Raw genomic sequence first — 24,878 nt, 5'->3', positions numbered from 1 at the left:
TGGACATTCTCCTTCATACCCGAGGGAGAGGGGATCATGTATTATAGTACCGAGTGTCCTGCACTCTTTTTACATTTGAATCTCCGCTGGGGGTGTTTGGCGACGTAGGAGGTTCACTTGTTTTGTCGCTGCAGGATTCTGCACAAGACAAATGCATAGATTGTATCTGCACTGGAACAGAAGGAAATAGCAGAGTTCTCTCCCTCCCCAGTTTTCATCCCTGCTTTGATAATAACCAGCATCATCCTTACAGAGACATTTTAGCCCTCCACAACCACCCCTACAGGAGGAGGGAGGGAGGGAGGGGTGGATGGATGGCTGGAGGGAGGGAGGGAGGGTAGACAGGGAGAGGGGGAGCCTAAATGACGAGGCGCATGTTCAGCATCCATGAACAGGGGATGTGGAGGAGAAAGGAGCGGATGGTCCCATAGGATTGGGGTTTGCTGTTGGAATACTGATACAGAGTATTCCCTCCTACACTATTAGAACAAAAAAGGTGCTATTTAAATCCTTCTTCGGATGTCCCAATAGGATAACCCTTTGAGGAACCCTTTTTGGATCCATTCTATTTAAAACCCTTTCCACTGAGGGTTCTACCTGAAACCAAAAATGGTTTCTCTTATGGGGACAGCCGAAGAACCTTTTTGTACTTTCCATCCAACCGGTTGACTTTATCTGCACACTGTCTGTCACACCGTGCAGAAACCGGGCCAGAGCACAACACAGTCATAATACAACACAACACAGTCATAATACAACACAACACAGTCATAATACAACACAACACAGTCATAATAGTAACTAAACAGCAGCCCTGGACACAACACAGTCATACTAGTAACTAAACAGCAGCCCTGGACACAACACAGTCATAATAGTAACTAAACAGCAGCCCTGGACACAACACAGTCATAATAGTAACTAAACAGCAGCCATGGACACAACACAGTCATAATAGTAACTAAACAGCAGCCCTGGACACAACACAGTCATAATAGTAACTAAACAGCAGCCCTGGACACAGCACAGTCATAATAGTAACTAAACAGCAGCCCTGGACACAGCACAGTCATACTAGTAACTAAACAGCAGCCCTGGACACAGCACAGTCATAATAGTAACTAAACAGCAGCCCTGGACACAACACAGTCATAATAGTAACTAAACAGCAGCCCTGGACACAGCACAGTCATAATAGTAACTAAACAGCAGCCCTGGACACAACGCAGTCATAATACAACACACTATATTTCACATAGGGGACATCTAGATATAGAAAAACAATGCATTGGTGTACTGATTCAAAATTAGAACACAAATACTTACCAGATCCAAATATTACACATGACCAAAAATATCCTAAAACACTGCGCACTACCACAGCTATCCCTAGACATAACGGACGAAACGAATGCTGCCAATGGGATTCTCCTCCAAAGTTGTGCTCATGCCCAGACACAACACAGTGTGCTGCGTTGCAGTAAACACAACCAAATAAACTATTCTTCTCACTATCGCTCATCCGTATATTCATCAAAGATAATCAGTCCCTCAGGATTGTTGCTGGTAATTTATTGTGAAACAGAGCTGAGGAGGGAAAATGTTTGTTGACGTGTCGGTTGATTGAACCATATTATGCAGTAAATGTACGGTGGTGATTGGTTAAAATTGTGTGCCTTCTTTTTGTACTGCGGCGATGGGTCAGTGTTATGAGATAATATTGCGGTGATTTGACTGTTTTATGCAAAAATAGTGCAGTGATTGGTCAAATTTGGTCAAATGTCCCTGGGAACTGTTGATTTTTCCAAAACATTTGCGATCGGTGAATCCTGGAGGGACCGACTGACGGCATGTCAAGTGGCAACATTAAAAGGCGTTACGGGGTTTATGCACCAACGATATGCTTATGCTCTCCATCATACGTAGTTGGCTTTCAGTAATGGTGTGCTGAAAGTGACAGAAATGTGTAATAATGATGATAATTGCATACATTCCAGTGCATAGATATATGCAATAGTAGGCCCCTGTACCATTCTCCTGTGACACTGCCTTCTGGTTGGCCATAATCGTCTCCTCATTGTATCACCTGACCTTTGACCCTCCTATGATTGATGCGCCTGTACGGGGGGGAGGGGCTTCCTGAGGTTTATTATGAATACAGACTCCAGACAGAGCCAGCGTCGCTACAGTGGCGGTGGGGGTTGGCGCCGGGCTACGGGTACTCCCTCAATGTCATGTGAAAGTGATACTAACTACCCCCCCCCCCACACTACAGTACCTCTCTCTCCTCCCCCACCCCTTCAGGCACAGTGGAGCGTTCCAATATCATCTGTTTATAAAAAAATAAAACAACCACTGCATCATTTTTAGGGTCTGTTCTAAAGCGGTGGAATTGCGTCTTTCTTTCCTTCCGATCTTCCTTACCTTGGAGTGATCATGTATGATAGGGACATGATAGGGACATGATAGGGACATGATAGGGACATGACAGGAACATGATAGGGACATGATAGGGACATGATAGGGGACAGTGTGGTTCCCACTACTGTTCGTTCACCAAGTGATTATCTCAAGGAAGGAGAATAATAAAGATGCAATAGAGATGTAAGTATGTGAACTGGGACTTGGGCTATATTAGCTAGAGAGAGGTTTGTGGCGACTCATGGCTGTCATTTCAGAGATGCCATCCATCATTCACTTTCTTCAGCCTTTTTCTTCAACAGACTGAAGACCCCCATTTGGTTTGAATGATTGATCACATCCATTGATTGTCATTTAGCCTGCCCATCACTAATACTAAATCAATATGTCTGTTGATGTGTTGGAAACTTACCTCTGGGTGTTGGTGAGTTAACCCTTAGTGTTCTATCGTCTGTCCTGGTGGTGGTGTTTGCTCCCAGTCGTTCCTCCACAGGCCCTGCTTTGGCCTCGGAAACACCCAGGTCTGGTGAACTCTGACTGGGCTGAGTTTCGGTGACCAGGGCCTCTTTAGTTCCAATGTCGGTGCTTACGGTCGAGGCCAGACGTCTTGTGGTGACCCTGGTTTGTGGAGATGTGGGTGGGGTGCCAGAGTCAAAGGGTTGTCTGGTCAGTGTGGTCTCTACCTGTGTTAGGTTGACGGTGATCCTTGGTGGAGTTGTGACCACGGTTGTGGGGACTGTGGTTTGTGGGGACGTTAGGTGTGGGACAGAGGCTGTGAGAGGGTCACCCTGGGGAACTAGTTCATCTTGGATCGTCGTTTCCTTGGGGAAAGATTTAGTGGTGACACTCCAACTGTGCTTTGGCATTTGGGCCGTTTCTGTTGACAGGTATGCGTGTGTTATTGTCTTTGGCAGTATGTTTGTGCTGGTGAGACTATCGGAGGATATATCAACCCCCTGTGACATATAAATAGAGGATATGGAATCTAAGACAGCGGTTATAGAATCTAAGATATCTTGGGTGTTTGGTTGTGTGTTCTTGTTAGGAGTGACTGTCTGTGGGTTTGTTACGGTTCTTATCTCAGTGGAGCTCGGGTGACCTTCAGTCCAAGAGGTGATGGTGGAGGACTGAGGGCTTTTATTAATACTCTCCTCCACAGACCCTGAATGACCCGGTGAATTCTCAGGCTCCGTTCGTCCCTCCGTTCGTCCCTCCGTTCGTCCCTCCGTTTGTCTCTCTGTTGGTCTCTCTATTGGTCCCTTTGACAGTTCCTCTGTTGGTCTCTCTATCGGTCCCTTTGACAGTTCCTCTGTTGGTCTCTCTATCGGTCCCTTTGACAGTTCCTCTGTTGGTCTCTCTATCGGTCCCTTTGACAGTTCCTCTGTTGGTCTCTCTATCGGTCCCTTTGACAGTTCCTCTGTTGGTCCCTCTGATGGTGTGGTCCTTTGGGGCCCTGCATTCTTAGTCTGTGACTTCCCTCCAAACGGGTTGGTTGAGGGGCCCTGATTCTTAGTCTGTGAAAACGGGTTGAGCGAAGAAAACGGAAACGACGGCGCCGCCGGGAGTGATGGGATCCTGGACAAGCTGGGCTGCTGTGGCATGTACGAGCCTAGCCAACTGGACCATCCCTTACTGGCAGGCGGTCCTGTCGGCTTCGTAAGATCCGCCTCTTCATCCGCAAACACCGTCGTGTGGAGAAGAATGGCGAGGAGAGAGCACCATAAGCACAAAGCCATCATCCGGTGAAGGTGATGCATGTTGCCGACAGTGAAGCGGAGCGGCTATTTAGGCACCGGTCACATACTGTCCTCCATTCCCCGGGCCCCCTAGGGCACGTTGGCTCGCTCTCCTGTGAAGTGACCTAAAACACAGATGCACACAGGACATTGAGTGACATACTTTCACTTTGTCACAGTACAGTTAGTTTGACTTGATACATGGATATGTGTTGTTGAGCTGAAATGTGTCTGCTGGCTTGTTTTTACTGGAGAGGTTATTTAAACGGGACGATTCTGCTCCGTTTCATTTCGTACTTGACCTGTTTTTTTGTCTGTTTTTCCAGAGAATATAATATCACATGTTGATGATGTTATACGACCCATAATACAGCAGGGCAGCCATTAAAATGGACTGCTGAAGTTAGCAGGCCGGGAAAATGTTGTCCTCTGTATAGAAATGGAAGGGGAACTATTTTCTTGGAGGGGAGGAATGGGTGGTTCAAAGTCTCTGTCCAGTTGCCTCAGTGAAGAGATTGGAGCACCGATGGAATTTCCCCTTGAGAACAACCTGTGTGCTTTAGTTGTGTTTGAACACACCTCCCTCCAACTCTCTTTCATTCCCCATTTGATTTGTTCTTTAAAACGGGGAGAAACCCTCTGCTTAAGTGAGAGTTTTCCTGTAGTGAGAGAATAACATCAGTATTCAAGACAATCAGCCATTTACTCTCTCCTGCTCTTCATCAAGCTCTTTCCTTCTTTCCCTGCAAATATATTCCTCTGCTTTTCATCTCTCGCCCCCTTTTCAGTACCTCCCCCTCTATCTCCTTCACTCCTTTACACCTCTCCATTTATTTCCCCATCCCTCTCTCTCTGCTACTCTGTCCTATGCTACATCTCTATCTCTCTGTTACTCTGTCCTATGCTACATCTCTATCTCTCTGTTACTCTGTTCTATGCTACATCTCTCTCTCTCTCTGTTACTCTGTCCTATGCTACATCTCTCTCTCTCTGTTACTCTGTCCTATGCTACATCTCTATCTCTCTGTTACTCTGTCCTATGCTACATCTCTCTCTCTCTCTCTGTTACTCTGTTCTATGCTACATCTCTCTCTCTCTCTGTTACTCTGTTCTATGTTACATCTCTCTCTCTCTGTTACTCTGTCCTATGCTACATCTCTCTCTCTCTGTTACTCTGTCCTATGCTACATCTCTCTCTCTCTCTGTTACTCTGTTCTATGTTACATCTCTCTCTCTGTTACTCTGTCCTATGCTACATCTCTCTCTCTCTGTTACTCTGTCCTATGCTACATCTCTCTCTCTCTGTTACTCTGTCCTATGCTACATCTCTATCTCTCTGTTACTCTGTTCTATGCTACATCTCTCTCTCTCTCTGTTACTCTGTCCTATGCTACATCTCTCTATCTCTCCGTTACTCTGTCCTATGCTACATCTCTCTCTCTCTGTTACTCTGTCCTATGCTACATCTCTCTCTCTCTGTTACTCTGTTCTATGCTACATCTCTCTCTCTCTGTTACTCTGTCCTATGCTTACATCTCTCTCTCTCTGTTACTCTGTCCTATGCTACATCTCTCTCTCTCTGTTACTCTGTCCTATGCTACATCTCTCTCTCTCTGTTACTCTGTCCTATGCTACATCTCTCTCTCTCTCTCTGTTACTCTGTTCTATGTTACATCTCTCTCTCTCTGTTACTCTGTCCTATGCTACATCTCTCTCTCTCTGTTACTCTGTCCTATGCTACATCTCTCTATCTCCCTGTTACTCTGTCCTATGTTACATCTCTCTATCTCCCTGTTACTCTGTCCTATGCTACATCTCTCTATCTCCCTGTTACTCTGTCCTATGTTACATCTCTCTATCTCCCTGTTACTCTGTCCTATGCTACATCTCTATCTCTCTGTTACTCTGTCCTATGCTACATCTCTATCTCTCTGTTACTCTGTTCTATGCTACATCTCTCTCTCTCTCTGTTACTCTGTCCTATGCTACATCTCTCCCTCTCTGCTACTCTGTCCTATGCTACATCTCTCTCTCTCTCTGTTACTCTGTTCTATGCTACATCTCTCTCTCTCTGCTACTCTGTCCTATGCTACATCTCTCTCTCTCTCTGTTACTCTGTTCTATGCTACATCTCTCTCTCTCTGCTACTCTGTCCTATGCTACATCTCTCTCTCTCTCTGTTACTCTGTCCTATGCTACATCTCTCTCTCTCTCTGTTACTCTGTCCTATGCTACATCTCTCTCTCTCTCTCTCTGCTACTCTGTCCTATGCTACATCTCTCTCTCTCTGTTACTCTGTCCTATGCTACATCTCTCTCTCTCTGCTACTCTGTCCTATGTTACATCTCTCTCTCTCTCTGTTACTCTGTCCTATGCTACATCTCTCTCTCTCTGTTACTCTGTTCTATGCTACATCTCTCTCTCTCTCTGTTCCTCTTTCCTATGCTACATCTCTCTCTCTCTCTCTGTTACTCTGTTCTATGCTACATCTCTCTCTCTCTGCTACTATTCTGTTCTATGTTACATCTCTCTCTCTCTGTTACTCTGTCCTATGCTACATCTCTCTCTCTCTGTTACTCTGTCCTATGTTACATCTCTCTCTCTCTGTTACTCTGTCCTATGCTACATCTCTCTATCTCTCTGTTACTCTGTCCTATGCTACATCTCTCTCTCTCTGTTACTCTGTCCTATGCTACATCTCTCTCTCTCTGCTACTCTGTCCTATGCTACATCTCTCTCTCTCTCTTTTACTCTGTCCTATGCTACATCTCTCTCTCTCTGCTACTCTGTCCTATGCTACATCTCTCTCTCTCTCTTTTACTCTGTCCTATGCTACATCTCTCTCTCTCTCTGCTACTCTGTCCTATGCTACATCTCTCTCTCTCTGTTACTCTGTCCTATGCTACATCTCTCTCTCTCTGCTACTCTGTCCTATGCTACATCTCTCTCAGCTACTCTGTCCTATGTTACATCTCTCTCTCTCGGTTACTCTGTCCTATGCTACATCTCTCTCTCTCTCTCTCTCTCTCTCTCTGTTACTCTGTCCTATGCTACATCTCTCTCTCTCTCTCTGTTACTCTGTCCTATGCTACGTCTCTCTCTTTCTCTGTTACTCTGTCATATGCTACATCTCTCTCTCTCTCTGTTACTCTGTCCTATGCTACATCTCTCTCTCTCTGCTACTCTGTCCTATGCTACATCTCTCTCTCTCTGTTACTCTGTCCTATGCTACATCTCTCTCTCTCTCTCTGTTACTCTGTCCTATGCTACATCTCTCTCTCTCTCTCTGTTACTCTGTCCTATGCTACATCTCTCTATTTCTCTGCTACTCTGTCCTATGCTACATCCCTCTCTCTCTCTCTCTCTCTGTTACTCTGTCCTATGCTACATCTCTCTCTCTCTGTTACTCTGTCCTATGCTACATCTCTCTCTCTCTCTGTTACTCTGTCCTATGCTACATCTCTCTCTCTCTCTGCTACTCTGTCCTATGCTACATCTCTCTCTCTCTCTGTTACTCTGTCCTGTGCTACATCTCTCTCGCTCTCTGTTACTCTGTCCTATACTACATCTCTCTCTCTCTGCTACTCTGTCCTATGCTACATCTCTCTCTCTATTACTCTGTCCTATGCTACATCTCTCTATCTCTCTGTTACTCTGTCCTATGCTACATCTCTCTCTCTCTCTGCTACTCTGTCCTATGCTACATCTCTCTCTATCTGCTACTCTGTCCTATGCTACATCTCTCTCTCTCTGTTACTCTGTCCTGTGCTACATCTCTCTCGCTCTCTGTTACTCTGTCCTATACTACATCTCTCTCTCTCTGCTACTCTGTCCTATGCTACATCTCTCTCTCTATTACTCTGTCCTATGCTACATCTCTCTCTCTCTCTCTGTTACTCTGTCCTATGCTACATCTCTCTCTCTCTGTTACTCTGTCCTATGCTACATCTCTCTCTCTCTGTTACTCTGTCCTATGCTACATCTCTCTCTCTCTCTCTGTTACTCTGTCCTATGCTGCATCTCTCTATCTCTCTGTTACTCTGTCCTATGCTACATCTCTCTATCTGTTACTCTGTCCTATGCTACATCTCTCTATCTGTTACTCTGTCCTATGCTACATCTCTCTCTCTCTCTCTCTCTCTCTCTCTCTGTTACTCTGTCCTATGCTACATCTCTCTCTGTTACTCTGTCCTATGCTACATCTCTCTCTGCTACTCTGTCCTATGCTACATCTCTCTCTGTTACTCTGTCCTATGCCACATCTCTCTGTTAATCTGTCCTATGCTACATCTCTCTCTCTCTGTGTTACTCTGTCCTATGCTACATCTCTCTCTCTGTTAATCTGTCCTATGCTACATCTCTCTCTGTTAATCTGTCCTATGCTACATCTCTCTCTCTCTGTGTTACTCTGTCCTATGCTACATCTCTCTCTCTGTTAATCTGTCCTATGCTACATCTATCTCTCTCTCTCTGTTACTCTGTCCTACGCTACATCTCTCTCTGTTAATCTGTCCTATGCTACATCTATCTCTCTCTCTCTGTTACTCTGTCCTATACTACATCTATCTCTCTCTCTGTTACTCTGTCCTATGTGGTCCTTCTGTAGCTCAGTTGGTAGAGCATGGCGCTTGTAACGCCAGGGTAGTGGGTTCGATTCCCGGGACCACCCATACGTAGAATGTATGCACACATGACTGTAAGTCGCTTTGGATAAAAGCGTCTGCTAAATGGCATATATTATTATTATTATATTACTTCTCTCTCTCTGCTACTCTGTCCTATGCTACATCTCTCTCTGTTACTCTGTCCTATGCTACATCTCTCTCTGTTACTCTGTCCTATGCTACATCTCTCTCTGTTACTCTGTCCTATGCTACATCTCTCTCTGTTACTCTGTCCTATGCTACATCTCTCTCTGTTACTCTGTCCTATGCTACATCTCTCTCTGTTACTCTGTTCTATGCTACATCTCTCTCTCTGTCCTATGCTACATCTCTCTCTGTTACTCTGTCCTATGCTACATCTCTCTCTCTCTCTCTCTCTCTCTGTTACTCTGTTCTATGCTACATCTCTCTCTGCTACTCTGTCCTATGCTACATCTCTCTCTCTCTGTTACTCTGTCCTATGCTACATCTCTCTCTGTTACTCTGTCCTATGCTACATCTCTCTCTGTTACTCTGTCCTATGCTACATCTCTCTCTGTTACTCTGTCCTATGCTACATCTCTCTCTGTTACTCTGTTCTATGCTACATCTCTCTCTGTTACTCTGTCCTATGCTACATCTCTCTCTGTTACTCTGTCCTATGCTACATCTCTCTCTGTTACTCTGTCCTATGCTACATCTCTCTCTCTGTTACTCTGTCCTATGCTACATCTCTCTCTGTTACTCTGTTCTATGCTACATCTCTCTCTGTTACTCTGTCCTATGCTACATCTCTCTCTGTTACTCTGTTCTATGCTACATCTCTCTCTGTTACTCTGTCCTATGCTACATCTCTCTCTGTTACTCTGTCCTATGCTACATCTCTCTGTTACTCTGTCCTATGCTACATCTCTCTCTCTCTGTTACTCTGTTCTATGCTACATCTCTCTCTGTTACTCTGTCCTATGCTACATCTCTCTCTGTTACTCTGTCCTATGCTACATCTCTCTCTGTTACTCTGTCCTATGCTACATCTCTCTCTCTCTGTTACTCTGTCCTATGCTACATCTCTCTCTCTCTGTTACTCTGTCCTATGCTACATCTCTCTCTCTCTGTTACTCTGTCCTATGCTACATCTCTCTCTGTTACTCTGTCCTATGCTACATCTCTCTCTGTTACTCTGTCCTATGCTACATCTCTCTGTTACTCTGTCCTATGCTACATCTCTCTCTGTTACTCAGTCATATGCTACATCTCTCTGTTACTCTGTCCTATGCTACATCTCATCTGTTACTCTGTCCTATACTACATCTCTCTCTGTTACTCTGTCATATACTACATCTCTCTCTGCTACTCTGTCCTATGCTACATCTCTCTGTTACTCTGTCCTATGCTACATCTCTCTCTGTTACTCAGTCATATGCTACATCTCTCTGTTACTCTGTCCTATGCTACATCTCTCTCTGTTACTCTGTCCTATACTACATCTCTCTCTGTTACTCTGTCATATACTACATCTCTCTCTGCTACTCTGTCCTATGCTACATCTCTCTCTGCTACTCTGTCCTATGCTACATCTCTCTCTGTTACTCTGTCCTATACTACATCTCTCTCTGTTACTCTGTCCTATGCTACATCTCTCTCTCCGTTACTCTGTCCTATACTACATCTCTCTCTGTTACTCTGTCCTATGCTACATCTCTCTCTGTTACTCAGTCATATGCTACATCTCTCTGTTACTCTGTCCTATGCTACATCTCTCTCTGTTACTCAGTCATATGCTACATCTCTCTGTTACTCTGTCCTATGCTACATCTCTTTCTCTCTGTTACTCTGTCCTATGCTACATCTCTCTCTCCGTTACTCTGTCCTATACTACATCTCTCTCTGTTACTCTGTCCTATGCTACATCTCTCTCTGTTACTCTGTCATATGCTACATCTATCTCTCTCTCTCTGTTATTCTGTCCTATACTACATCTCTCTCTGTTACTCTGTCCTATGCTACATCTCTCTCTCTCTGTTACTCTGTCATATGCTACATCTATCTCTCTCTCTCTGTTATTCTGTCCTATACTACATCTCTCTCTGTTACTCTGTCCTATGCTACATCTCTCTCTCCGTTACTCTGTCCTATACTACATCTCTCTCTGTTACTCTGTCCTATGCTACATCTCTCTCTGTTACTCTGTCATATGCTACATCTATCTCTCTCTCTCTGTTATTCTGTCCTATACTACATCTCTCTCTGCTACTCTGTCCTATGCTACATCTCTCTCTGTTACTCAGTCATATGCTACATCTCTCTGTTACTCTGTCCTATGCTACATCTCTTTCTCTCTGTTACTCTGTCCTATGCTACATCTCTCTCTCTGTTACTCTGTCCTATACTACATCTCTCTCTGTTACTCTGTCCTATGCTACATCTCTCTCTGTTACTCTGTCATATGCTACATCTATCTCTCTCTCTCTGTTACTCTGTCCTATGCTACATCTCTCTCTGTTACTCTGTCATATGCTACATCTATCTCTCTCTCTCTGTTATTCTGTCCTATACTACATCTCTCTCTGTTACTCTGTCCTATGCTACATCTCTCTCTCTCTGTTACTCTGTCATATGCTACATCTATCTCTCTCTCTGTTACTCTGTCCTATGCTACATCTCTCTCTCTCTGCTATTCTGTCCTATGCTACATCTCTCTCTCTCTGTTACTCTGTCCCATGCTACATCTCTCCCTTTGAAGCTCATAACACAAACAGACCAATCACCTTTTAATAGCACTATCCTAGGCCTGATCTCTCTGCAGGACATTCAGGGACTTGACCCTGTCTCTGTGCCCCATGTAGTGTTGACCTTAGAGGGCCTCAATACCTCTCTGAGCCTTCCTGGGGGTAGTTGGCTGGATTCTGAAGAATGAGTAGTGGAGCTGAGGGGCATACTCAGAAAAATACAACTGCCCACACATTACTGCCTTCTATAGGACTCTGAGTGTACATGCTTGAAATAAATTTCCATTGAGGAATGGTTGTACTTAGAGACCCACCCACGTCCACCCACATACATAGTCATACACACACACACACACACACACACACACACACACACACACACACACACACACACACACACACACACACACACACACACACACACACACACACACACACACACACACACACACACACACACACACACACACACAAACTTTTCGCCAGAGTTTGTTAATTCTTGGTGTGTTACAGAAAGGCAAATAAACGGTACTTAATGCCGTCTTTGTAGAAAATTGAGATATTTGTTGTGCCATTCTGTTCTTCAGAAGAAACACATTGCCTTTTTAGTTTCACGCTAAACAATTCCAATTAGCTATTAAGCCTGAGAGAAAAAACTATGCCTCTGCCCTGATTATGTTTTTGTTCAATTTGACACATATTGATCAATTATTTACACAAGGGGGATTATGCATAATTTAATTTGGCTAACATTCTCAAATTCCACTCCCCTCACTATCAATTACACAGGCAAGCCAGCTTCCTGTTTCAGTCAGAAGATTACCTGACTAATTAGTGTTTATGCCTTTCATAGAGAGCAGAGTTAAATATACCCCCCCCCCCCTTCACCCACATGGTGAATCCCTAATAAGCTTATATAGGAAGATAGACAGCCCATTTTCAGATAACAGGGGGTTGGAGTTCTCAGTTATTCTCACACATAATCATTAGATTATTCTGTGATGTTATCTACATGTCTACCATCCTTCCATGTGAAATTGTGTATGTCTCACAACTGTCAACTGCATAACGCTTAAAACACAGCAAATCAAGATTTGAATTTGAGTTTGCCTCCGTTTAGTCCTCTGTGAGCAATCAACTCAGTTTTAGTGCGCTTGTCGTCAGTTGTAAAAATGAAATATGTACGTCTGTTAGGGAGCCCTCTGTCTTTCCTGACATGCAGCAGAACAAGTGGAAAGGGAGAATGAGAGAGAGTAATAAGATAAACATGCAGCAGAACAAGTGGAAAGAGAGAATGAGAGAGAGTAATAAGATAAACATGCAGCAGAACAAGTGGAAAGAGAGAATGAGAGAGAGTAATAAGATAAACATGCAGCAGAACAAGTGGAAAGAGAGAATGAGAGAGAGTAATAAGATAAACATGCAGCAGAACAAGTGGAAAGAGAGAATGAGCAGAGAACAAGTAATAAGATAAACATGCAGCAGAACAAGTGGAAAGAGAGAATGAGAGAGAGTAATAAGATAAACATGCAGCAGAACAAGTGGAAAGAGAGAATGAGAGAGAGTAATAAGATAAACATGCAGCAGAACAAGTGGAAAGAGAGAATGAGAGAGAGTAATAAGATAAACATGCAGCAGAACAAGTGGAAAGAGAGAATGAGAGAGAGTAATAAGATAAACATGCAGCAGAACAAGTGGAAAGAGAGAATGAGAGAGAGTAATAAGATAAACATGCAGCAGAACAAGTGGAAAGAGAGAATGAGAGAGAGTAATAAGATAAACATGCAGCAGAACAAGTGGAAAGAGAGAATGAGAGAGAGTAATAAGATAAACATGCAGCAGAACAAGTGGAAAGAGAGAATGAGAGAGAGTAATAAGATAAACATGCAGCAGAACAAGTAGAAAGAGAGAATGAGAGAGAGTAATAAGATAAACGTGTCTGTGGGAACATTTACAAGCCTTCTCTTTCTTCACTGGTGTTTTGTTCCACTGCACCTGACAAAGACAGGTCCTGTCCCACTGCACTGTGCTCAATGGAGCAGAGAGAGAGAGAGAGAGGAGGAGAGAGAGGGTTGGAAGTCACGTCACGACAGGGGGATATAGATGGAGAGAGAGGGTTGGAAGTCACGCCACGACGGGGATATAGATGAAGGAGAGAGAGGGTTGGAAGTCACGTCACGACAGGGGGATATAGATGGAGAGAGAGAGAAGGAGAGAGGGTTGGAAGTCACGTCACGACAGGGTGATATAGATGGAGAGAGCGAGAAGGAGAGAGATGGTTGGAAGTCACGTCACGACAGGGTGATATAGATGGAGAGAGAGGGTTGGAAGTCACGTCACGACAGAGGGATATAGATGGAGAGAAGGGGTTGGAAGTCACGTCACGACAGTGGGATATAGATGGAGAGAGAGGGTTGGAAGTCACGTCATGACAGGGGATATAGATGGAGAGAGAGGGTTGGAAGTCACGTCACAACAGGGTGATATAGATGGAGAGAGAGAGAAGGAGAGAGAGGGTTGGAAGTCACGTCACGACAGAGGGATATAGATGGAGAGAAGGGGTTGGAAGTCACGTCACGACACGACAGGGGGATATAGATGGAGAGAGAGGGTTGGAAGTCACGTCACGACAGTGGGATATAGATGGATAGAGAGAGAAGGAGAGAGAGGGTTGGAAGTCACGTCACGACAGAGGGATATAGATGGAGAGAGAGAGGAGGAGAGAGAGGGTTGGAAGTCACGTCACGACAGAGGGATATAGATGGAGAGAAGGGGTTGGAAGTCACGTCACGACAGGGTGATATAGATGGAGAGAGAGGTTTGGAATTCACGTCACGACAGGGGGATATAGATGGAGAGAGAGAGAAGGAGAGAGAGGGTTGGAAGTCACGTCACGACAGGGGGATATAGATGGAGAGAGAGAGAGAAGGAGAGCGAGGGTTGGAAGTCACGTCACGACAGGGGGATATAGATGGAGAGAGAGGGTTGGAAGTCACGTCACGACAGGGTGATATAGATGGAGAGAAGGGGTTGGAAGTCACGTCACGACAGGGGGATATAGATGGAGAGAGAGGGTTGGAAGTCACGTCACGACAGAGGGATATAGATGGAGAGAGAGGGTTGGAAGTCACGTCACGACAGGGGGATATAGATGGAGAGAGAGGGTTGGAAGTCACGTCACGACAGAGGGATATAGATGGAGAGCGAGAGAGAGGGTGAAATATAGATAGTGGAAGGAGACGAGATATATCTATATATATAGAGAGACAGACAGACATGTTGCATTCTGACTTCATGACAGTCCACTAACCCCTTTCTATTCTCTCTAATGCTTCACTCAGTTTATTGCTAAATCTCTCCTTTTGTGTGTGTGTGTGCGCGTGTGTGTGTGTGTGTGTGTATGTGGTGTGCACTTCCATACGTGTGCGTGTACCCTTACCCACTCTCTTAACCACCACCCATTACCATGCCAATCACATCACATCCTCAAACACACTATTTCCCCATGAGGATTATCAGCATTATTCTGTCATTATCCTTTCTGTCATTTACATTAATCTGCAGGACAACAGCTTTAAAGGTCTGCTGTGTGACCGCTGTGGTACTGAGAGGATAGAGATGGATATCTGATTGGAGACCGGTCCTTCAACAGCCTTTTAACATTTTACACTAATGAAGTGATTTTAGATTAAGAATGTTGGTTAGGTTTATGAGAGAGGGAGAGAGAGAGGGAGAGCAAAGGCTATGGAAAGGTAGAGCTAGCAAGAGAGCGCTGAGGATGAAGGGAGAGAGAGCTGGAGAGAGAGAGAGAAAGAGGGAGGGAAGAAGGCTGAAGGGTGTGCAGTGAATTAGAGGTGTGGACTCTTGTCCTCCCTGAGAGATTTAAATGGATTTCTGCTGGATTTGAGAGGATTCGCAAATGGAGATGACTTGAGTCTGGGCGATACCACTTATGTTTAACAGGTTGACCATAGTCTCATGAAGGCACAGGAATTGATGTTTCACACTCCTTGGCAAATGGACTGATTTTCGTGCACGTCTCAGATTTGCTAAAGTGTGTGTGTTTGTACAGTGCCTTCAGAAATAATTCAGCGAGAGTTGGAGAGTGAGGAGGGCTATATTAACAAAGCCCTGAAACCCCAGTCTCTTCATCATATCTAGCTCACTTCACTGGCCTTGGGTCTGGACAGGAATGTCAATAAAACAGACTGAATCAAACTGGCCACGTCATCTTTAGCGAGTACAGATGTATTCAGTCATGTAGGTGGGCGACACTTCATTTGAAGGTAGAAACATTATAATCTGAAAGTATACTTTATGGGCCAGTTTCCCAGACACAGATTAAGACTGGTCTTGGACTAAAAAGTGCATTCCATGGAGAATCTCCATTGCGAATCCTTTTTGATCCCAGACTAGGCTTGATCTGTGTCTGGGGAAGCTTCACTATGGGTAATACTACTGGTTTCATTCCTGGCGATTGTTGAGAAATAATGAGACATTATTATCCATCATTTAATCCTACATTTGACTGAATATTAAGATTTTTCCTCAGTATTTCACAGGACAGTATCTGTCTAATATGTGCATACTAGTACACTTGATTTATTGTTGAAGTATTTCCTAATGATCAAATATATTATTCTAAAAGCTAGACTATTTCTAAACAAAACCTTTCACGTTTGACCTGATCAGTTAAATCAATGAGTGTATCCAAGTATGAAATGGTTTCTTCAGGACCATGTTTTACAATGTTACTCAGATAACGATCTAGACGTAAAACATGGGGTCCATACTAAAGTCTGGCAGCCCGGATGTTGTTGACGTTAAACATGGGGGTCCATACTAAAGTCTGGCAGGTCAGATATTGTTGACGTAAAACATGGGGGTCCATACTAAAGTCTGGCAGGTCAGATGTTGTAGACGTAAAACATGGGGGTCCATACTAAAGTCTGGCAGGTCGGATGTTGTTGATGTAAAACATGGGGGTCCATACTAAAGTCTGGCAGGTCGGATGTTGTTGATGTAAAACATGGGGGTCCATACTAAAGTCTGGCAGGTCGGATGTTGTTGACGTAAAACAAGGGGGTCCATACTAAAGTCTGGCAGCCCGGATGTTGTTGACGTAAAACATGGGGGTCCACACTAAAGTCTGGCAGCCCGAATGTTGTTGATGTAAAACAAGGGGGTCCATACTAAAGTCTGGCAGGTCGGATGTTGTTGATGTAAAACATGGGGTCCATACTAAAGTCTGGCAGGTCGGATGTTGTTGACGTAAAACATAGGGGGTCCATACTAAAGTCTGGCAGCCGGATGTTGTTGATGTAAAACATGGGGGTCCATACTAAAGTCTGGCAGGTCGGATGTTGTTGACGTAAAACATGGGGGTCCATACTAAAGTCTGGCAGGTCGGATGTTGTTGACGTAAAACATGGGGGTCCATACTAAAGTCTGGCAGGTCGGATGTTGTTGATGTAAAACATGGGGGTCCATACTAAAGTCTGGCAGGTCGGATGTTGTTGACGTAAAACATGGGGTCCATACTAAAGTCTGGCAGGTCGGATGTTGTTGACGTAAAACATGGGGGTCCATACTAAAGTCTGGCAGGTCGGATGTTGTTGACGTAAAACATGGGGGTCCATACTAAAGTCTGGCAGGTCGGATGTTGTTGACGTAAAACATGGGGGTCCATACTAAAGTCTGGCAGGTCGGATGTTGTTGAAAACATGTAAAAAGTCATGGGGGTCCCATACTAAAGTCTGGCAGGTCGGATGTTGTTGATGTAAAACATGGGGGTCCATACTAAAGTCTGGCAGGTCGGATGTTGTTGATGTAAAACATGGGGGTCCATACTAAAGTCTGGCAGGTCGGATGTTGTTGATGTAAAACATGGGGGTCCATACTAAAGTCTGGCAGGTCGGATGTTGTTGATGTAAAACATGGGGGTCCATACTAAAGTCTGGCAGGGATGTTGTCCATACTAAAGTCTGGCAGGTCCATACTAAAGTCTGGATCAGATTGTTGGATCCATACTAAAGTCTGGCAGGTCAGATGTTGTTGACGTAAAACATGGGGGTCCATACTAAAGTCTGGCAGGTCGGATGTTGTTGAATTAAAACAAAGGGGGTCCAGCCACTAAAGTCTGGCAGGTCAGATGTTGGATGTAAAACATGGGGGTCCATACTAAAGTCTGGCAGGTCGGATGTTGTTGATGTAAAACATGGGGTCCATACTAAAGTCTGGCAGGTCAGATGTTGTTGATGTAAAACATGGGGGTCCATACTAAAGTCTGGCAGGTCGGATGTTGTTGATGTAAAACATGGGGGTCCATACTAAAGTCTGGCAGGTCGGATGTTGTTGATGTAAAACATGGGGGTCCATACTAAAGTCTGGCAGGTCGGATGTTGTTGATGTAAAACATGGGGGTCCATACCAAAGTCTGGCAGCCCGGAGGTCCATACCAAAGTCTGGCAGCCCGGAGGTCCATACCAAAGTCTGGCAGCCCGGAGGTCCATACCAAAGTCTGGCAGCCCGGAGGTCCATACTAAAGTCTGGCAGGTCGGATGTTTTTGAATTAAAACAAGGGGGTCCATACTAAAGTCTGGCAGGTCGGATGTTGTTGAATTAAAACAAGGGGTCCAGCCACTAGGCTACCCTGGCAGGTCAGATGTTGTTGATGTAAAACATGGGGGTCCATACCAAAGTCTGGCAGGTCGGATGTTGTTGATGTAAAACATGGGGGTCCATACCAAAGTCTGGCAGGTCAGATGTTGTTGATGTAAAACATGGGGGTCCATACCAAAGTCTGGCAGGTCGGATGTTGTTTATGTAAAACAAGGGGGTCCATACTAAAGTCTGGCAGGTCAGATATTGTTGATGTAAAACAAGGGGGTCCATACCAAAGTCTGGCAGGTCAGATGTTGTTGATGTAAAACATGGGGGTCCATACCAAAGTCTGGCAGGTCGGATGTTGTTGATGTAAAACAAGGGGGTCCATACTAAAGTCTGGCAGGTCAGATATTGTTGATGTAAAACAAGGGGGTCCATACTAAAGTCTGGCAGGTCAGATATTGTTGATGTAAAACAAGGGGGTCCATACTAAAGTCTGGCAGGTCGGATGTTGTTGATGTAAAACATGGGGGACCATACCAAAGTCTGGCAGGTCGGATGTTGTTGATGTAAAACATGGGGGTCCATACCAAAGTCTGGCAGGTCGGATGTTGTTGAATTAAAACAAGGGGGTCCAGCCACTAGGCTACCCTGGCAGGTCGGATGTTGTTGATGTAAAACAAGGGGGTCCATACTAAAGTCTAGCAGGTCGGATGTTGTTGATGTAAAACATGGGGGTCCATACCAAAGTCTGGCAGCCCGGATGTTGTTGATGTAAAACATGGGGGTTCATACCAAAGTCTGGCAGCCCGGAGGTCCATACCAAAGTCTGGCAGCCCGGAGGTCCATACTAAAGTCTGGCAGGTCGGATGTTGTTGAATTAAAACATGGGGGTCCATACTAAAGTCTGGCAAGTCGGATGTTTTTTAATTAAAACAAGGGGGTCCATACTAAAGTCTGGCAGGTCGGATGTTGTTGAATTAAAACAAGGGGGTCCATACTAAAGTCTGGCAGGTCGGATGTTGTTGACGTAAAACAAGGGGGTCCATACTAAAGTCTGGCAGGTCGGATGTTGTTGAATTAAAACAAGGGGGTCCATACTAAAGTCTGGCAGGTCAGATGTTGTAGACGTAAAACATGGGGGTCCATACTAAAGTCTGGCAGGTCGGATGTTGTTGATGTAAAACATGGGGGTCCATACTAAAGTCTGGCAGGTCGGATGTTGTTGATGTAAAACATGGGGGTCCATACTAAAGTCTGGCAGGTCGGATGTTGTTGACGTAAAACATGGGGGTCCATACTAAAGTCTGGCAGGTCGGATGTTGTTGATGTAAAACATGGGGGTCCACACTAAAGTCTGGCAGCCCGAATGTTGTTGACGTAAAACAAGGGGTCCATACTAAAGTCTGGCAGGTCGGATGTTGTTGATGTAAAACAAGGGGGTCCATACTAAAGTCTGGCAGGTCGGATGTTGTTGACGTAAAACATAGGGGTCCATACTAAAGTCTGGCAGCCCGGATGTTGTTGACATAAAACAAGGGGGTCCATACTAAAGTCTGGCAGCCCGGATGTTGTTGACGTAAAACATGGGGGTCCATACTAAAGTCTGGCAGGTCGGATGTTGTTGACGTAAAACAAGGGGGTCCATACTAAAGTCTGGCAGCCCGGATGTTGTTGATGTAAAACATGGGGGTCCATACTAAAGTCTAGCAGGTCGGATGTTGTTGACGTAAAACATGGGGGTCCATACTAAAGTCTGGCAGGTCGGATGTTGTTGACGTAAAACATGGGGGTCCATACTAAAGTCTGACAGGTCGGATGTTGTTGATGTAAAACATGGGGGTCCATACTAAAGTCTGGCAGGTCGGATGTTGTTGACGTAAAACATGGGGGTCCATACTAAAGTCTGGCAGGTCGGATGGTCGGATGGGGGTCCATACTAAAGTCTGGCAGGTCGGATGTTGTTGATGTAAAACATGGGGGTCCATACTAAAGTCTGGCAGGTCGGATGTTGTTGATGTAAAACATGGGGGTCCATACTAAAGTCTGGCAGGTCGGATGTTGTTGACGTAAAACATGGGGGTCCATAAAGTCTGGCAAAGTCTGGCAGGTCTGGCAGGTCGGATGTTGTTGATGTAAAACATGGGGGTCCATACTAAAGTCTGGCAGGTCGGATGTTGTTGATGTAAAACATGGGGGTCCATACTAAAGTCTGGCAGCCCAGATGTTGTTGATGTAAAACATGGGGGTCCATACTAAAGTCTGGCAGGTTGGATGTTGTTGATGTAAAACATGGGGGTCCATACTAAAGTCTGGCAGGTCGGTTGTTGTTGAATTAAAACATGGGGGTCCAAACTAAAGTCTGGCAGGTCGGATGTTGTTGACGTAAAACATGGGGGTCCATACTAAAGTCTGGCAGGTCAGATGTTGTTGACGTATAACATGGGGGTCCATACTAAAGTCTGGCAGGTCAGATGTTGTTGACGTAAAACATGGGGGTCCATACTAAACTCTGGCAGGTCGGATGTTGTTGAATTAAAACAAGGGGGTCCAGCCACTAGGCTACCCTGGCAGGTCGGATGTTGTTGATGTAAAACAAGGGGGTCCATACTAAAGTCTTGCAGGTCAGATATTGTTGATGTAAAACAAGGGGGTTCATACTAAAGTCTGGCAGGTCGGATGTTGTTGATGTAAAACAAGGGGGTCCATACTAAAGTCTGGCAGGTCAGATGTTGTTGACGTAAAACATGGGGGTCCATACTAAACTCTGGCAGGTCGGATGTTGTTGAATTAAAACAAGGGGGTCCAGCCACTAGGCTACCCTGGCAGGTCGGATGTTGTTGATGTAAAACAAGGGGGTCCATACTAAAGTCTGGCAGGTCGGATGTTGTTGATGTAAAACATGGGGGTCCATACCAATGTCTGGCAGCCCGGATGTTGTTGATGTAAAACATGGGGGTTCATACCAAAGTCTGGCAGCCCGGAGGTCCATACCAAAGTCTGGCAGCCCGGAGGTCCATACCAAAGTCTGGCAGCCCGGAGGTCCATACTAAAGTCTGGCAGGTCGGATGTTTTTGAATTAAAACAAGGGGGTCCACACTAAAGTCTGGCAGGTCGGATGTTGTTGAATTAAAACAAGGGGGTCCAGCCACTAGGCTACCCTGGCAGGTCAGATGTTGTTGATGTAAAACATGGGGGTCCATACCAAAGTCTGGCAGGTCGGATGTTGTTGATGTAAAACATGGGGGTCCATACCAAAGTCTGGCAGGTCCGATGTTGTTGATGTAAAACATGGGGGTCCATACCAAAGTCTGGCAGGTCGGATGTTGTTGATGTAAAACAAGGGGGTCCATACTAAAGTCTGGCAGGTCAGATATTGTTGATGTAAAACAAGGGGTCCATACCAAAGTCTGGCAGGTCAGATGTTGTTGATGTAAAACATGGGGGTCCATACCAAAGTCTGGCAGGTCGGATGTTGTTGATGTAAAACAAGGGGGTCCATACTAAAGTCTGGCAGGTCAGATATTGTTGATGTAAAACAAGGGGGTCCATACTAAAGTCTGGCAGGTCAGATATTGTTGATGTAAAACAAGGGGGTCCATACTAAAGTCTGGCAGGTCGGATGTTGTTGATGTAAAACATGGGGGACCATACCAAAGTCTGGCAGGTCGGATGTTGTTGATGTAAAACATGGGGGTCCATACCAAAGTCTGGCAGGTCGGATGTTGTTGAATTAAAACAAGGGGGTCCAGCCACTAGGCTACCCTGGCAGGTCGGATGTTGTTGATGTAAAACAAGGGGGTCCATACTAAAGTCTAGCAGGTCGGATGTTGTTGATGTAAAACATGGGGGTCCATACCAAAGTCTGGCAGCCCGGATGTTGTTGATGTAAAACATGGGGGTTCATACCAAAGTCTGGCAGCCCGGAGGTCCATACCAAAGTCTGGCAGCCCGGAGGTCCATACTAAAGTCTGGCAGGTCGGATGTTGTTGAATTAAAACATGGGGGTCCATACTAAAGTCTGGCAAGTCGGATGTTTTTTAATTAAAACAAGGGGGTCCATACTAAAGTCTGGCAGGTCGGATGTTGTTGAATTAAAACAAGGGGTTCCATACTAAAGTCTGGCAGGTCGGATGTTGTTGACGTAAAACAAGGGGGTCCATACTAAAGTCTGGCAGGTCGGATGTTGTTGAATTAAAACAAGGGGGTCCATACTAAAGTCTGGCAGCCCGGATGTTGTTGACGTAAAACAAGGGGGTCCATACTAAAGTCTGGCAGGTCGGATGTTGTTGAATTAAAACAAGGGGGTCCAGCCACTAGGCTACCCTGGCAGGTCGGATGTTGTTGATGTAAAACAAGGGGGTCCATACTAAAGTCTGGCAGGTCGGATATTGTTGATGTAAAACATGGGGGTCCATACTAAAGTCTGGCAGCCCGGATGTTGTTGACTCAGAGTGAGGATCAACAACCATCTAATTTTCCACATCACTGCTTGTCTTTCTGAAACCAAGCTAGCCCATGTTTGGTTGTCCTTTTAGGGAAACACCTGGTGTTGTATGTCATTGAAGCTTGAATGCTTCATAGTCCAAATTGAGGTAATTTCATTCCAACTTCAAATCCAGTTGGATAAAATCTTAATTTAAAATAATGGTAAACTCTCCTATTTCTACAGGGTCAGTTGAATTGTGTTGAGATGGAGTTGACCCCTGCCTGCAGATGCAGTATGTCAGAGAATGGATTTTGACATTGCCGGGCAGTCACGGTCAATAGTCCCCAGTGGTTATTGACTGTGACCACTCCTGTGTCCTGGTTTACCTACTGGTCAGAACAGCAGCCAACCACCAGGCTAGGATCCAACAGGTCTGAATCACCACTGACCAGGTCCAGAGGAGTCAGAGTCATGGCAGCTAGAGGAGCCAACACCATTTCCTATTACATCCAGTGGTACTTCAATCTGATCAGGTGTCGCACTAAAATAAACAACTAAACATCTTGCCATCTGTTGTCTATCATATGTAATTAGGTTCATCTCGGATCATGACTGAAATTTGCTTGATTAACATTAGTGTCTAAGTAAGAACAGAACCTGTTTATACTCCCCAAAGAGTTATATTACATCTCAGGTATTCACCTAATCTGAATACCGTTCCCCCATGACGTATTCAACCTTTCAACCTGCTTGATCATAGATCCTATGTTCATCCAGCCTATCTCTGGTATCCCATTTCCCCACTGCCCTTACTACTGACAGAGTGAACTATAGCCTACCTGCCTGTGAATACCTAGTTATTAGAACATCACACCAACGTTAGTTTTAGCCTTTGAGTCAATGAATGTGACGAACCTCCCTATGACAAGCGTCACCCACTCAGACACCAGCGTTCCACTGACTAGCTTTGCCATGGTGACGACCGTAGCAAAAGACGTCTTGCTAATCCTGGGATGTGAGGGTCTTAGTGGTCTGCTATGCTGGTTTTACCAGCTGCTCCCGCTGATCCTAATGGTACATATGTGCTTCACACTAACCCACACAGGGGACATATGCACACAGCTACAGTCGCACAAAAACACACACGCAAACACACAAATGCTTGCCACGGCAACCCCTGTCACATCTGCTTCAGTTCAAACACGCATGCACGCACGCACGCACGCGCGCACACACACACACACACACACACACACACACACACACACACACACACACACACACACACACACACACACACACACACACACACACACACACACACACACACACACACACACACACACACACACACACACACACACACACACACACACACACACACACTCACACAACAGTATACATACACACTTTCATAAATCCCTCAGAATGTACACACACACACACACCTATGTAGACAAGCAATCCCAGGCATACATTAACACAGGCACACACACACACACACACTGCTGACCATGGCTGTGCTGCAGAATTAGCCCAGAATGATTCCTTCCTTCCGCTCCTCCTGATGCTAGTCAAAGAGCCTCAGCTGCTGCCTCCGTGTGTGTGTGTTTATGTATGCCTGGGATTGCTTGTCTACACAGGTGTGTGTGTGTGTCTACTATAAAGGCTGTAATAGAAGAATGTGTGTCGTGTCATGTGGAGATATTGAGCAGCTGAATCCACACCCTCAAATGTGAGCTTGTAGAAATGGTGTTTTTCTGTAAGAGTGAGTCTACCTATAAAGGCTGTAGAGGAAGAGTGTGTCGTCTCTGTGACGGTGTGTGTGTCATTCTCTAACAGCTCTTTACCTTTTTTCTCTATACTTGAGGATCATAAACTACACACACAAGCACACACACACACACGCCATCGAAAGTGTTCAGAATAAAAGAGAGCCACTCACCCAACCACAAGTGAAAGGGAAGAGGTTGTGAATCCACTAAATCCAGCAGGGAGCTGCAGCAGAGATCCGTCTCCCTGTGTGTGTGAATGTGTGTGAAATTGTGTTCCAGGCACTCACTCCCTCCCTCCCTCTTATTCTCTCTCTCTCTTATATTCTCACTCTCCCTCGCGTACTCTTGTTGGCTCCCTCTCTCTAATTCTCTCTCTTCTTGCTCACTCTCCTCTCTGTCAGCCTCTCTTCTCCCTCCCTCCCTCTCTTCTCCCTCCCTCTTTCTCTCCCTCCCGTCTCTCTTTCTGCCCCTAACCCCCTGCATAAGTAGTCCAGTGTGAAGCTCTGTGACAATGCCTGTGGTCACACCTCACTGAGCAA

The 24,878-nt window shown here is 45.2% G+C and overlaps 1 protein-coding gene across 2 annotated transcripts in view; it reads right to left on the bottom strand.

Moving 5' to 3' along the window:
- LOC124014553 (proline-rich transmembrane protein 4-like) overlaps window positions 1-24,663 on the bottom strand; it is a 47,649-nt gene extending 22,986 nt beyond the window's left edge. Inside the window, exons 1-4 of one of the 2 annotated variants that reach the window (XM_046329684.1) lie at window positions 24,510-24,663; window positions 3,952-4,282; window positions 3,837-3,912; window positions 2,834-3,800 (exon numbers count right to left, since the gene is read on the bottom strand). In XM_046329684.1, coding sequence (XP_046185640.1) covers window positions 2,834-3,800; window positions 3,837-3,912; window positions 3,952-4,178 — 1,270 coding nt within the window. In that variant the 5' untranslated portion in view covers window positions 4,179-4,282; window positions 24,510-24,663. Of the gene's footprint in view, window positions 1-2,833; window positions 3,913-3,951; window positions 4,283-24,509 lie in introns of both variants that reach the window. The other variant, XM_046329683.1, reaches the window with a different exon arrangement.
- Window positions 24,664-24,878: the final 215 nt, after the last annotated feature.

This window comes from Oncorhynchus gorbuscha, linkage group LG25 (assembly GCF_021184085.1).
Source record: "Oncorhynchus gorbuscha isolate QuinsamMale2020 ecotype Even-year linkage group LG25, OgorEven_v1.0, whole genome shotgun sequence".
Classification (NCBI taxonomy): domain Eukaryota; kingdom Metazoa; phylum Chordata; class Actinopteri; order Salmoniformes; family Salmonidae; genus Oncorhynchus; species Oncorhynchus gorbuscha.
Note: the sequence above shows the minus strand (reverse complement) of the source record. Positions and strands in the feature narration are given on the sequence as shown.